The sequence below is a fragment of the Apium graveolens genome, chromosome 9 (genome assembly GCF_009905375.1).
Source record: "Apium graveolens cultivar Ventura chromosome 9, ASM990537v1, whole genome shotgun sequence".
Classification (NCBI taxonomy): Eukaryota; Viridiplantae; Streptophyta; class Magnoliopsida; order Apiales; family Apiaceae; genus Apium; species Apium graveolens.
This window is the reverse complement of record NC_133655.1, coordinates 221,859,194-221,874,307: the sequence shown is the minus strand read 5'-3', so window position 1 is coordinate 221,874,307 and position 15,114 is coordinate 221,859,194. Positions and strand designations below refer to the sequence as shown.

Below are 15,114 nucleotides of genomic sequence, written 5' to 3'. Positions count from 1 at the left end.
CCCCTATACCCATGTTGATACCATTTGTACCAATATTCTTGATATCATTTGTCTAGGCCCTTGTTCTTCTTTTTTTTTTTACATATACGTTCACATATATTATATATGCACTTGCAAATGATGAAATCGAATAAATCTTCGGACACACTATTGTATATGAGGCGTATTTCGTCATGCATGATGACTGCCCCAAAACTATATAATTGCTTTTTGTCGGAACAAAAAACTATATTTTAACTACAAGAGAAAGACCAAATTAAATTGATGCGTTCTTGTTTTTTATATATAATTAATCACACACACCTTGAGCCCCGGAATTTTTAGTCTCAAATTTGTGCACATCCGTATTTTAATGCATGATTGCATGTTACTCTTTAATTCATAAATATCAGCAGAAAGAAAAACTACAATATTACCAACATTGTTTTTTCATATATCGATTCCCGATTTTAACAATGTAAACGTCCGTACCATTGATTAGATGAATTATCTGATTCGACTAGAGTTAACTGGGAACCCTACTACCAGTGAATAAGTTAACGGAAAACCGCGTGAAATAACTAGTGTCAATGACAGGCTGGTGTATATATATAAACTACAGATACATTATTCTACGTACATTCTTATATTCAAAAAGCAGTTAATGGGCCGTATGCCCCCACCACGGGATCCATTTGTCCCTAATTCAACCAGCATTCGGAATCATATTTTTAGTGGTGAAGATTCTCCTTATTCCAGCATTTGTGGCAACAAATTAATTACTACCGTAACATATACTGCTCTCTATGAATATTTGTAATTTAACTACTCCTTTAGCTTAATTGAGTAGTAATATGAGTGATTGAATATGAGTGATTGAATATGATGGAACATGTCTCCTGCTCAGCAGAGATATCACAAGAAAAACGAACATTTGTGATCAATTTTAGTGATTTTGGTCATAAATGTGTGATTAATTTCTTGTAGTGTTTATTTGTTGATGGAGCTATGAATGGTATCTTCTCAAGTTACCTAGAAAGCTTGCAATGAACTAGGGGAGAGAATGAATCCCAATAAAGGTTAAGTAAGGATCACTTTGTCTTTGTACATGGCTAAAAATATTGATATCCGGGATTTGGTTCCCATTAAAAACAAATTGTATTTAGGTTATAAAATAATAAAACGGGGATCCACAAATTCGGAAAGATAAAGTTTATGTATGCTTTTGAGGTCTCAAGTATATTAAGTATATGTGAGGGTTTTGGTGTTGTTTAAGATGTTTAAACTTTTATTGAAAAAAATTAAAATTTTTAAAAAATATTATGAAATTATATTTTATAAAAGTCTTTAAATAGTGTAAATAGTAAACGTATAGAACTCTTAAGGACGGAGTTAGTAGTTAATTTCAAGTAGATTAGGAAGAATTAAGCTGGCTAGCTAGCTGCTGCGACTGGGCAAGCTGGGCATATATAGCCTGCAGGGCCAAGACTGTTTCTCTGTCCAAGAGACTTGACCTGTCTTTTTTTGTCGTCGTCATCCATATATTTAACGTATCCTGCTTCTTTTTAACAGATTTAGTTAAGGAAACACCTCTCATGTACATCAATCCAGAATCATAACCTGTTTCCAACCTTTCACTCTTATACCAGGAGTACCTAGTTCTGTGTAGAATAATTAAAATAAAATCAAAACTGATTACCCAGAAAAAGAAAACAAATAACAATACACCAAGTTTCTTACTCCAGAAATCCTACTAACTTTATATATATAAGATAGGTTAAATGCACATTGTACCCTTTTATTTTACTTCAAAAATAAATTTATATGATCATTTTGGAAAACATAATTTGCACCTCTATACTTCAACTTTGAAATTTATTATTCACTCATTTTCAGAATTTTGTTGAATTGTACAGGGATAATATTGGAAATTCAATAATACACTTTATCAAAATAAATTTTATCTTTTTCAAATACTATTAAAAATTGAATTTTTGTTTATACCAAGTATAAAATAAGAAATTTTGAATTTTTAAATAATACTATTAATTTCAGTTTTGATTTTCATTTTTATAATATTAATTTTACAACTCTACTATAATTAAATTTAAGTATATAATTAAAACTAATTATTAAAATTGTTTGTGATATTATTATAAAATATAGGCATTAATACTATAGAATGAAAATCAAAAATAAAATGACTAGTATTATTTGAAAATTCGAAATTTATAATTTTGTATCAATATTTAATTTTTAATATTATTTAAAATATGTAAAATTTAATTTACTTCATTTTTTACTGAATTTCTCAATTCAATGAAATTATGCAAAGGGATGCATAATTAATGCCAAAATACACATTAAGGGGTGCAATCTGCTTTTTCCAAACTCCTACTACACATTTATTTTTTTTTATCAAAGTTGAAGGGTGCAAGAGTTAGATTTTTGGAGCATGAAAGTTAATTAAAGTCCATTTTTTTAAAAATTATTTTTTTTCTCAAAAATCCTAATTAGCCACCTTCTTGAACAATATAAGTGTAAATTTCAACTTCCATCATCAAAATACAAAATTGAATCCAAATTTTTGTATGAAAAAATTTGAATTGAACATAAACTATATGTTATATCTTAAAATCTAGAATTTAAGGACTTGAACACGATTTCAGGATCTTGAACATTTATGCCACTGATTCCAAGAACTTGAAGAAATTGTGTGCGTCTAGTTTTAGTAGTTTGACACTCTTTTTATAGTATATTCATATTTCATGTCCTACACCAGATGACTCACCCTAAAATTACATTTCTATTTTGGTTTCATACATTTATTTTTCCTTTCTGTCAGGTGGTTTTATACAACTTTGACTAAAAGCTCGATTCAGATTTTGACTATTACAGCAGAGTTACTAATTATATATACTCGCATAATTACATATAGGAGTATTAGTATAAGATAACATTGACTACTTAAAAATAAGGACTCACAATTTATAATTAATTAAATATAACAGTATCCTCTTGTGTTAATATAATCATGAATTTAAGAAAGTAGGAGAAGGGGAGACTTTTGCCCAGCTGCATTATGATTAAAAGCACCCTATAATCAGTGTATTGCATTCATTCACTCATGTGCAAAGTCAGAGCTTCCCGGAAGAATCTTATACATTTGTTTATTGTACTTGCATTGCTATAACTTTAATTGAATTCTTACAGAAACCTTGTATAATGCAAATGGCAGAGTCATAGTTGCAGTTTCATGTTCCCTCCAACATCCTACCGACCCCCTAATTAAGAGACCTCCCATGACAGAGAGAAGGTGACCAATTTCGGAAACTATAACCTAGCTATATAATTGTTAGTACAACATAAAGTCTTTTAATTCACTTAATTAATAATTCAAAGGTTATGAATTTGTGATTTATCGACAATTTTTGAATAATCAAATAATTTATCTGATGGGCCAAATATTTTTAAAAAAATTTATCAATGATGTTTGAAAAATCGACCAATTTATATTCACTATGCTTAAATCTAATTCTTTAATATTAGAAAAAATGGAAAAAAACATAGTGTTGATGAAAAAAATGGAAAATCAATTCAAGTAGCCCTCCATTGGGTGTCATTAGGCCTTAAATTATACTCTCTCTATCCCTCTCATTTGTTTACACTTTTATTTTTGGATGTCCTTCAATTGTTTACATTTCAAAAAATTTCAAAAATAGTAAAGTTTTTATAATTTTTAAAATAATTACATCCACTACTTCTTTTCACTATACCCACTTTATACCTATAATATTAATTGATCCCACTATTTTACTCATTTTTTTAACTTTTCTCCACTATTTTACAATTTTTTTGGGTTTTGACATGTGTATTAGTGTGTATAATACATAGATATAGTGCATGTATTGGTAGAGGATGCGGAGGCCCAGCTTGGAGCTCTCGGTAATGGTTGGTTATTCTGTAAATAATATAACACATGGAAGGGGATTATAATTCATAGAACATGATTGGCCATCTTTCAACATGTAATAATTTATTAATTATTCTCTCTGCAGATTAATCTATTAATGCAAAGCCTTATTTATTTAATTATTATAATAAATTTATTAGTTAATTAGGAGCAGTTTTGATCATAATTCTTACTTTATTGGACCACAAGTCCATTAATTTCCCCCCTCATAATAATGCCATTCGATTCCCCACATCTAGTTTTTCTTTTCTCCCTATTTTACTGCAATTTTATTAATAAATTGTTCCACTAGCTACTGACTTGAAATAAAAGAGGCTGCATATATGTTGTTAGAATTTAGAATTAGATAGATAATTATAGCACATAGTTTGTGGTGTTTATGCAATTATGCAACTAGCTTTGTTGAGGAAATTATAATACTAGCTCTAGCAAAATAAAGAAATGTAGCAAGTAACATGGGGTTCGATCCTTTGGGATCAAGGGACCAAGTATGTCCACGTGTCAACATTATGGGCATTGGAACTTGATAGCATAATGCAACCATTGGTATATATGCCCATCAAACCCAATACATTGCTCCCCCATTTGTTCCATTATTATCATCCTCTCTCTCTCTCTCTCTCTCAGGGGAAAAAAAAGAAGCAAGAAGGATATAATTAGTGATTCTGGAGCCAAGGAATAAGTGATTTCACTGAGACAGAAGCATGTTGAAGACAGAGCTGTGCCTTGGATTGCCTGGTGGAGGTGAAGCTGGAGAGATCACTAAGACAACTGGAAAGAGAGGATTTTCTGAGACTGTTGAGCTCAAACTCAACCTTCAGTCTGATGATTCAGCCACAGATCTCAAACATGATAAGGCCAAGAATTCTACTCTGGAGAAGAATAAAGATCAAGTTATTAAGCCACCAGCCAAGTATGTCGTTTATTATAATGTACTTTTCAAATTATGCGTACATGCCACACACATATACAAGTACCACCGTGCATGCTCATAAGTCATATCCTAGCCGTGAATTATAACAAGTTACAAGAATTTTGTCCACCAATATGCAAAACAATCACATGTTTTATGTTTCTTTTGTACTTGATAATATTAGCATGAAAATTTATGTAATTAACAAAGAAGGGTTAAATATATTGACAGGGCACAAGTGGTAGGTTGGCCACCAGTTAGATCTTACCGGAAAAATGTTATGGCGGTACAGAAGAGCGCAACTGAGGAAAAGAGTAGTAATGAGAAGGCTGCAGCCACTGGAAGTAGCATGATCAGCACATCAGCTGCATTTGTGAAGGTTTCAATGGACGGTGCGCCGTATCTTCGCAAGGTGGACTTGAAGGTGTACAAGAGCTACCAAGAACTCTCTGATGCCCTTGCCAAAATGTTCAGCTCCTTTACCATGGGTGAGTTTTTATCATATTTCCTCCTCCTATGTTTACTGTATGTTATTTCATGTGAGCAATTTCTTTAGTTAGTCAATACACAGTACACATAGTCATAATTAAGCATCTTAAATATTCTCCCAACAGCATCTACCTGCTCATGATATGGATAATCTAATTCATATGTCCCATGCTATAGGTATCTATATTTTCGTTGCTCTTCATTTTTTTGGCATTTTTTATAAAAGGGAATAACTGAATTTTTTTATGCAAAGTGGATTTTGGGATAATACAAAAGGCTTTGTTATCTCTAGTAACATGAACCAGGGAGGAAATTAACAGTCTAATTACTCCCAACAGCATGTAATGAATATAATCTTATGTATAAATTCCCCAAAAGTACATTGTTCGTTGTAAAAGCTGAAAAACAAAACATGAATAGATACTCCTCCCGTCTCACCCAGTTATATATATGGGACACAACACAGAAATTAAGAAAAATGTAATTTAGTAGAAAAAATTAAAAAAAATGGATAAAATAGTGGGGCCGATTAATAATAAATGTATAGTGAGTGTAGTGGAAAAGTTGATGATAGTAGGTAATTTTAATAATATAAAATTTTACTATTTTTAGAATATATAAAAATAAGAAAGGCGGATTGAATGTAACATTGAGTATTATTATGTTCTATATTATAATTTATATTTTATCCTATGTACGCTAACGGAATGATTAAATACGAGCTAGTGATTTATAAACAAACTGATTTTAGTTCTAAATTATAATATTTCATATTGTATACTGCTGCAACTAATGTTCGAATAAATACGAGTTAGTGATTAAACGAACATGTAAGATTGATACTGGTTCTAAATTCTAAATCAGATTAAAGTTTGAAGTTGATCCTGACAATTAACTAAAATCCAGGTAACTACGGGTCACAAGGAATGATAGATTTCATGAATGAGAGCAAAGTTATGGATCTCCTAAACAGCTCTGAGTATGTACCTAGCTACGAAGATAAGGATGGCGACTGGATGCTCGTCGGTGATGTCCCTTGGGAGTACGTTTCGTTAATTCACTCAAATTATATATCATTGTTTGATCCTTCATTCCTTAATTATAACTAATTATTGATCCTTTGTAATTACGTATGCAGGATGTTTGTTGATTCATGCAAGCGTCTGCGCATAATGAAAGGATCAGAAGCAATTGGACTCGGTATGTTAATTCCTAAGTTCATCATCATGTTCATCATTTTACACATATATTTGTATTGATAAACAGGCTTATTATTTGTGAATATTAAAAATATAATAGCACCAAGGGCCATGGAGAAATGCAAGAGAAGGTGCTGATAAATATTTAAGGGCAAGCAAGCAGCCGAAAGTGATCTGGAGTTTCAACTTGATTATTGTTATTGGTGAAGGCAAGTAGCAAACATGGATCTATAAAGCAGGATTGTTGTTTTGAATGTGTCTGTGATTTCAAATTTGACAGTATATACATATTAATATTATTATTATTATAAAGTTTGGGTACATTTTTAATGGACAAGAAGCAAATAAACTTTCCAATTGTTGTCTTGCCTTGTTTATTACTAATGGCTTGCTAAATTATTCATCATCCTTACGTTGTTGTTTGTTTGGGTCATTGTCCTCTCTGTCATAGTTGTTGCCTCTAAGTTTTTCATATTTAATAAGTGTGTTTTTTTTTATTGGGTCACAAGATTCTTCATATCATGTACTTGATTTGATATTATTACCTAAATTTATTTGTTTATTAATTTATGATTGATTTGTTCATGGGAAGGATAGTGAATGAGGGAGCAAAGCCATGTGAATGTTCATGGGTGTATAAGTGTATTCATTCATCACCAATTGGTTTTATGCTATATTGTCATGTATGTATATATACACATAAAATCTACTATGCATGTGTGTGTGTATACAGATATGCAGGTATTATTTAATGGTAGTGACAGATGAATGTAGGCTAAGAGGTTCTTGAATGAACAGAAAGCAATGGGGTTTGGAATTGTTTAGTGGGTGAAGAGTGGTCAGGAGCACATGCATGTCGATCCCCCATATGTTTGTGTTGGGGGATTTTATATTATGGGACAGATCATTCACCATCTCACATGCTCCATCATCTATTCTTGAAACATCTCAGCCTCCATCTCTAGCCTCCCAATTAGTAATGCCACATTTCTGAAAATTCAATGCCCGGCTAAAAAGACCCGTCAAATGGCGGGATGGGCTGGGCTTTTCACTAGCCGAGCTAGAAAACGAAGATACTAAACCGGCCGCATTTAATGGCGTCGGCCCTAGGTTGGATTTTGCTGTATCGAAACCGGTCGGTTAGTTGGGCTAGGCTAAGGTTTGGGTTGCACGATTCGGATACGAGTTGGGTGGATGACGCAGCACTGAAACGTAGCAAAAACAAGTACTAATACTTGTAAGAACTCTTACACGACAAATTTTTTGATACCTTAAATTCATAAGGCAAATCTTGAATTCACAAGAAAGATATAAGAGAATACTTTTCTAGTAGTGTATATAGGTATAGAAAACACTAAAACGAAATAAAAAAAAATCATAATTAAAAATAAATAATTATTATAAAGGAGTGTGATCGTGATCATGCAGTATTTAGCATGATCATGCAAATTCTCTAACCCTCAAAAGGCTGGTACGGGTCCTTTTGCATGGGTCCTTTTGCATGATCCTTCCATCGGGCAGCGTGATCGTATCTTCGTTTTTTCTCAGTAACGTGATCATGCAATCCTTTTGCTTGTGTTTTTTTTTTCCGATTCACCACATCATCGATTAGCACCGAAATCCTCCTACATCAGACTCCTCCATTTTAAAAAAACTCGACCTCGAGTTCTCATCTAGAATAAGAATTGCGTCAACTTGTTGTCTATCTCGTCATGATGGTACTTTTAAAGAAAAAGACTTTGTTGTAACTTTGTACTTCACATCCTCCACCAAAATAACTTTTAAGCATAAAAGTATCACTAAAATCAATTCGAACCAACTATTATAAACCTTTGTGACGATGACTTTAAAGTACATTTATCCTCAAAGAGATACAAGACATAATCCATGTTAAGATTTTTAAAGTCAACTGTCTCATCCCAACTTTTTTGACACCAATTCAAATCAAACTGATATGGTCTACCCAATACTAATTCTCATGAATCCACATCAAACTTATCAAAAATCTCAGAATAGTTGTTCCTCAAACAAGTAATATCAAACACATAATTTTCACTTACGGTGGTGATAATCAATAGGTTACTCCAAACAACATTATTTGGTGTGACATAAATTTGCAAAGACAACTTAATTTCACTAATCATCTCTATCAAATTAAAGTTCTCGTGATATTCATAATTTATCACAATTTTAGAAGATCGAAGACTTACATTCCACAAGTTCTTACACAATGATTGAGTTAAGCTCTCATGTTGTAAATCATCTACCTCCAGTGATGTATAAGTGTTCAAAGATAATGTTTACACACCTTTAACAAGACGTTTAGCATCACCCCCATTCTCGTCTTCATAAATATTTTCGAGGCCTTCTTTAATGTATTCTTCTACATCTTCATTATTATCTTCTTTAATCATTGAATTATCTATGCCCACTTGAGAAAACACAAAATTTTTACCACTTGTCTCACCTCTTTCTTCAACCTCCTATGTATTTAATATATTATCCTCTTTTGATTGAGGACATTCTTCGAACACATTATCTTCAAGTCTATAATGCTCTCAAATATCATCCCCGTGTTTGCAACCCAACAAGTTACCTGGTGTTGGTTGAGGACAAATATCAAACATATTATAAGCATTATCGGGTTCATAATTCGGAACTATATCATTCATCTATCACGCTTTTTATAAATCTTATACTCATAATTCTCTGGTAAAAAATACTCCATCATTAAAGGTTGTATTCGTTGCCATATTTTGATCGGTTCCTTTCTTTATCTCTTCCTCTGCATGACCAGCTTATCCCACCAAATTACAGCAACACTCTTTAACCTAATAGCCATTATTTTCACCTGCTTACTCTGAGGAACACACATAATATCAAGGAATTTATCATCATTAATATATCAATTCTTGAATTTATCAACTCCAAGAGACCCATAAAATAATGGTATATCAACCATTACAATATCATTGAGCCGATTACCTATATTTAATGTCAAGCCAGAATTTTCACCAACATGATATTTTTAGTCTCGAGGGACTCGATTACGATCTTCTATTTCCCTACTACTTTGTTGGTTAAGGTTATTCATATTGTTCGCCAACGTAGTCTTTGCGTCTCTCAAATTCTTGAAAGTCGTGGTACAAGCCATCATAACATCAACAAGATCTTTTGTAACTGATTTTTCCATAATGAATCAGGTAACGAAAAGGATAGGAAAAAGCCTGATCTAATATCAACTTACGCGGCACGGAAGCGTAGAAAAAACAAGCGCTAATCTATGCAAAGACTCTTACACAAGAAATCCTCTGATAACTTCAATCCACAAGGGTTTTCTTGAATTCACAAGAAAAATATAAGAGAAAACTCTTAAGGGTTTTGATTTGAATAAAAGATTTTTCTTATGTTACATTATAAGATTGTTTATATATGGATAGAAGACCCTAAAATGAAATAAAACAAATCCTATTTAAAAATAAGTAATTATTAAAAATGAGTGTGATCATGCAGTATTTAGCATGATCATGCAGATTCTCTGACCCTCCAAAGAATGCCACTGGTCCTTTGGCATGATCCCGCCATCCGGTAGCGTGATCTTGTCTTCTTTTTTCTCAGTAACCTGATCATGCAATCATTTTGCTTGTGCCTTTTTTTCCGATTCACCGCACCATTTATTAACACCGAAATCCTCCTACATCAATTGACATGTTGGATTATGAGTTATTGAGAGTCGATCTAGGCTAAAAATATTGAAAAATATTTTAAAAAATGAAATAACTAATATAGAAAATTTGTTAATAAAAATAAATTAAAATTACATCATTTACTGGTCGTAGTCGGTCGAGGTGATGACATTAATTATGAATTTTGAAATTGTTATGTAACTATTAATTTTTAATATTTGGCGGAATACTAAGTACTTTAAACAAGTCAAGCAAGATAATCAACTTAATTATAAATTTGAAAATTTAGCGTAAAATAATAGTCCGACAATTATAGTGAAATATTGCCCAAAATACACCACTCTTTAGTTTCAACTATCCAAAATGTCGTTCTGCACGAACTTCCGCCTTAAATACTCACTATATACACATATCACATATGCGTATATATTTTTTTAAAATGCAGAGAACACGCATGTTGAGCATGCGTGTTCCATTTTCACTTTACAAGGAATACACATCTTTATGCGCATTCAGTTAAAGTTTAAATGGAACACGCATGTTCAACATGTAAGTTCATTATAAAATTTTAAAAAATAGAATACATGTCAGACATGCGTATTCAGTGGACATTTTGGACGGACAGTCCTGTCAATCGGGATTTTGAGCAATTGATCCCCTTTTAGTGGGTATTTTGATTTTTCTCTTGGAGGTTCCCTAAAATCTTAAAACCTTCATCCCTTACGTATTAATTAATAAACACATGAGCAATTTTAACAGAGTCTTAACATATTCATTTAAATAAATATTAAAATATTGAATTTTAGTAATTCAAAATACTATTTTGTATGTGAACTCTGATAAGTGTGTAACTTATAGTTCGATTTACCAGTTTATTATTAATTATTTGTATTATCACAATCGTTGTGAGAAACGTTAGATATAATAGTAAAATATTCAAATAATGATCTTCAATTCAAATCTCGTTAACAACGTATATAAAATCAGGTATATTTTGTACTAAAAAGAGAAAATTTGTTTTATTTTTTAAACACATTATTTTATTTTATTTAATCTTAATTATATATTAAATACACTCAAAATCATTTTATAATTACAGAATAACAAATTATTTTTTATTCTTTACCAAAATTTAAAAATTCATTATTTATAATGAAAATAGACTAAAATTACAACTCATTATACACCTAAGAATATTTTTTTCAAATTTTTTATTTGTTAAAATATATAGTTAAAGACCCTGGGTTATAAGCCAGTAACTCAAACTAACAGTGTAACTGAATGATTAAGAATAAATACTTTGACCCTGAAAAAAAAGAATAAATACTTCGATGATTTTGGTTTATAATCGTAAAAGAGAACATTTTAATGAACGACAAACAAAAATAATGAAAGTGCATTTTCAAAATTTGAAAAGGTGTATATGGGCGAGGAAATGAGAGAAAACGGCCAAAACGACACAATTTGAGTATAAAATGTCCAAAATGTCACTATTGAACATTAAGGCCCAAAATGTCACTTCAATACGGAGTATCGTGTAGCATTTAGAAAATAAACAAAAACGCTATTTTGTATAACATTTTACCCCATTTTTTATTTTAATATATATGCAACACGTTAGGCGATCTAGTGTTTTGCAACTTTTTTTATTTTAATAAATACATCACACTAAGTGATGCAGCGTTATGAGTTTTTTATGAGTTTTTGCTTTTATTTTTTTAGTTTTACGTTTTTTATGTGTTATTTCGAGGCCGACAACACCTCTTAATGTTACGGTTTCAATTTAATGATGTAACATATTTTAATAATTTTTAACTTTTTAGAGTTCAATAAACCCTTTACATTTTAGAAATAGTAAAAAAATAAATAAAATATATATCCAATTTAAATTTTTTTAAAATTTTAGGGTTCATTAATTACCTTTTGGATTTTAGAAATATTTAAAACAATTAATAAAAGGTACACTTATTTTGGGTTTAGGGTTTAGGGAGCCTAATTTAACTCTAATTTAAATCTTGAAGTCTAATTAAAAAGAAATAAATAAAAATTCTTTCTTTGAATTTTAAAATTATTAAAAAGTGAATAAAAGATAAAACAATTTAACCGAAAATAAATAAAATTTGTGCAAAATACTGCCTAATGTAAGGTTTAAATGATAAAGAAAAAAATTTAAAGTAAATGGTGTTAGTTAAACTAGCATTATGGGTAAAATAAAAGGGAAAAAAATAAGCAACAACAAACCGCTCGACCATCTAACGTATTGTCAAACCGCTAGACCATCTAGCGTTTTGTCAAACCGCTATTTCGGTTCGCGTGGTCAAATGATATTTTGTGCCATTATTTGCAAAAGTGATATTTAGAATCATTTTTCACCCAAATTGATATTTAGGTCCAAGGACATGAGTGGAGAAACGGCTACTTTCTAGGTATTTGGCCCAACGGGCTAAATTGTATTTTGCAAAATGTTTAATGGTTGTTATAAAGATAAGTCAGTGAACATTTGTCGTTAATAGTTTTACATTTTTATCTTTCAATGATCCTTAATGATCCCCCAACTTTTTTGACTTGTTACATTTTTAATTTGAATTTGAAAAAATCCTTTAAAATTATAAAGATTGTAAAAAGAATTTTAAAATTTGAGTGTGTTCATTTAAGATTTTAAAAGGTATATTAAAATCTGGCGGTATTCAGATTTTAATATATCTTTTAAAATCTAAATTAAATATATTCATATTTTAAAAGACTTTTTACGATTATTATTGAATATCGTCAGATTTTAAAGAATTTTTTAAAATCGAAATTGAATACCTCTTGATTTCAAGAATCCTAAAAAATTCTTTAACATCTTGATTAAATACACCCATAATTTATTTATTTTATCACAGAGAACCCACAGGCCGCAGCCGGTACCCTTCGGGTGCGCACTGGGTAAACCCCATGGGCTCACGCAATAGCCTGCAAATCATGTGAACCAAGATAAACTGCACTTAAGCGACAGGCTCTAGTTCAGGAGGCATAATCATAAATTCTCCTCCCGTGGGATTCGAACCTGTGACCAAGAGCATAATTATCCCCTCTTTAACCAACTGAGTCAACCCTTGCGGGAAATACACCAATAATTACATGAGATTTTGATGGATTTACCAAGGAAGAGCGAATGAAAAGAGGGGTCATTTGCTCAAAATCTTACACCCCAAAGTTTGTTAGTTAATCATTGGTTCGGTATTGTTTTTATTATTTTTTAACTAAATATATTTATTATGCAATGTCTAGAGTTTTTGGAGAAAAATAACTTGCGTCTTTTTCTTAAATTATCTCCGCCTATGTGTGAGTTTTGTTTTTCTCTCCGTTCTTTTTACCGGATTCTTGTGAGCTTCTGTGATGGCTAAATATCAGAGTATCAACGTATAATTTACAAATATCAACGTGAAAGAGAAGGATAATGAAGATTTGATCTTTGAGGGTGGCATAGGAGGAGATTAATAAGTATGAACTTTGCTTGATAGGAAGATTTCTCACTGAAAAGAACATTAACACGAGGGCGATGAATCGAAGATGACTAACATTTGTGTTAGAAATCACATGTGTTTTTTTATGATTAACAAAACATATAGCATAATATTACATTAAGTAGTAGAAGCTATCAACGGCTAAATTATCATTGTCCGATAGCCATTGGTAAATTAGTTTATCCGTGATAAAAATTCGTAGCATTTTTCATGTAGATCTACATTCACATCCATTTTTGTAATTGTTCATTCCATAGTCATCATTAACTCAATGGATAAATAGAATAGGATGGCTAATTGTATTTATTTGATGCCATGTAATTTTGATTAAATGAAGTGAACCATCAGTGGCTAAGGAGAAAAGACTTGCAATGGCTAATGGATCAGCTCATCAACGTCTAACAAGATTACACTATCAATGTTTAATGTAGCAAGCAGCAATTGATAGTGACTTAACAGAGCACATATTTCAAATTTGACATAGCACATGGGTTGATAGAAGATCTCAGTTTGAAAATGAAAGTCAAGACAAACTGTGCACGTGACCTTGGATAATGAAGAATAAGAAACATTCCATTTCCATGATGACAAATGGGAGGGATATTAAAAGAAATATATCAAGATATAATCTAGTCTCATTTGTCAAGCCTCACAGAAAAGAGAATAAAGAATCAATCTTGCTAAACCTCAAAGACTATGTTATGTATTGTCTAGTAAGCATTGTAACTTGGTGATTTATAAACCAAGTAGCAGCAGTGTATTCTCTAAGAAATAAGAATATAGAGTTTTCAATGGAGCTAAGACGAGAGCACTATCTCTTAGAAAAATACTGTAAAATACAGTTGTGAAATTCTTGTAATTTGCACATATTATTTCTTCAATATATAACTCAGCTGGCAAGTCAAAAATAAACAACCTAAAATTTTTATGTCTTATTTTCTTATTGTAGTTTAGCAATTGTTCAAGTCGAAAAAGTTGAAAATTATAATTTTTATTCAACCCCCCCCATTCGACAAATTACTCATACATTGATTGTTGGTAAATAACAAGTAAGCCCTCAACCTACAGAGTGTTTAAAGATCTTAAAGCTATACAATCAATCATGGGCAAAAAGGATGTTGGTGTGAAGATTCCAGTTCTTGACAGAGAATTTTATTCTCGCTAGAAAGTGAAGATGAGGTTTCACTTAATGTCTCAGGACGAGGGGTTTGTCAACTACATTGACAATGGTCCTCATGTTCCCATGGAGACAATCACAGGATATGCAGTAGCTGATGGTATCATTGATGCTAACATAATAGTGGTAAAGAATCCAGATGACTACTCACCAGAAGATCTGGAAGAAGTCAACAAAGACAAGAGGACT

The 15,114-nt window shown here is 31.4% G+C and overlaps 1 protein-coding gene and 1 long non-coding RNA gene across 2 annotated transcripts; one reads left to right on the top strand and one right to left on the bottom strand.

Annotated features, from left to right (window-relative positions):
- Positions 1-4,528: 4,528 nt before the first annotated feature.
- LOC141684324 (auxin-responsive protein IAA7-like) lies at positions 4,529-7,123 on the top strand. The gene is made up of 5 exons (XM_074489240.1): positions 4,529-4,865; positions 5,097-5,353; positions 6,261-6,396; positions 6,493-6,554; positions 6,654-7,123. The coding sequence occupies exons 1-5, from the start codon at positions 4,657-4,659 to the stop codon at positions 6,689-6,691; spliced, it is 702 nt and encodes a 233-aa protein (XP_074345341.1). The 5' UTR covers positions 4,529-4,656; the 3' UTR covers positions 6,692-7,123.
- LOC141684325 (uncharacterized) lies at positions 4,613-5,624 on the bottom strand. Its single transcript, XR_012560628.1, has 2 exons — positions 5,487-5,624; positions 4,613-5,388 (listed from the first exon to the last, which is right to left on the bottom strand). It is a non-coding gene; the product is annotated as an uncharacterized LOC141684325 (long non-coding RNA).
- Positions 7,124-15,114: the final 7,991 nt, after the last annotated feature.

Excerpts from the sequence above, each read along its gene's own strand:
- LOC141684324 (XM_074489240.1), top strand. The coding sequence starts at position 4,657 with ATGTTGAAGACAGAGCTGTGCCTTGGATTGCCTGGTGGAGGTGAAGCT. Across the intron at positions 4,866-5,096 it reads GTTATTAAGCCACCAGCCAA|GGCACAAGTGGTAGGTTGGC; the intron begins GTATGTCGTTTA and ends ATATATTGACAG. Across the intron at positions 6,397-6,492 it reads GTCGGTGATGTCCCTTGGGA|GATGTTTGTTGATTCATGCA; the intron begins GTACGTTTCGTT and ends TTACGTATGCAG.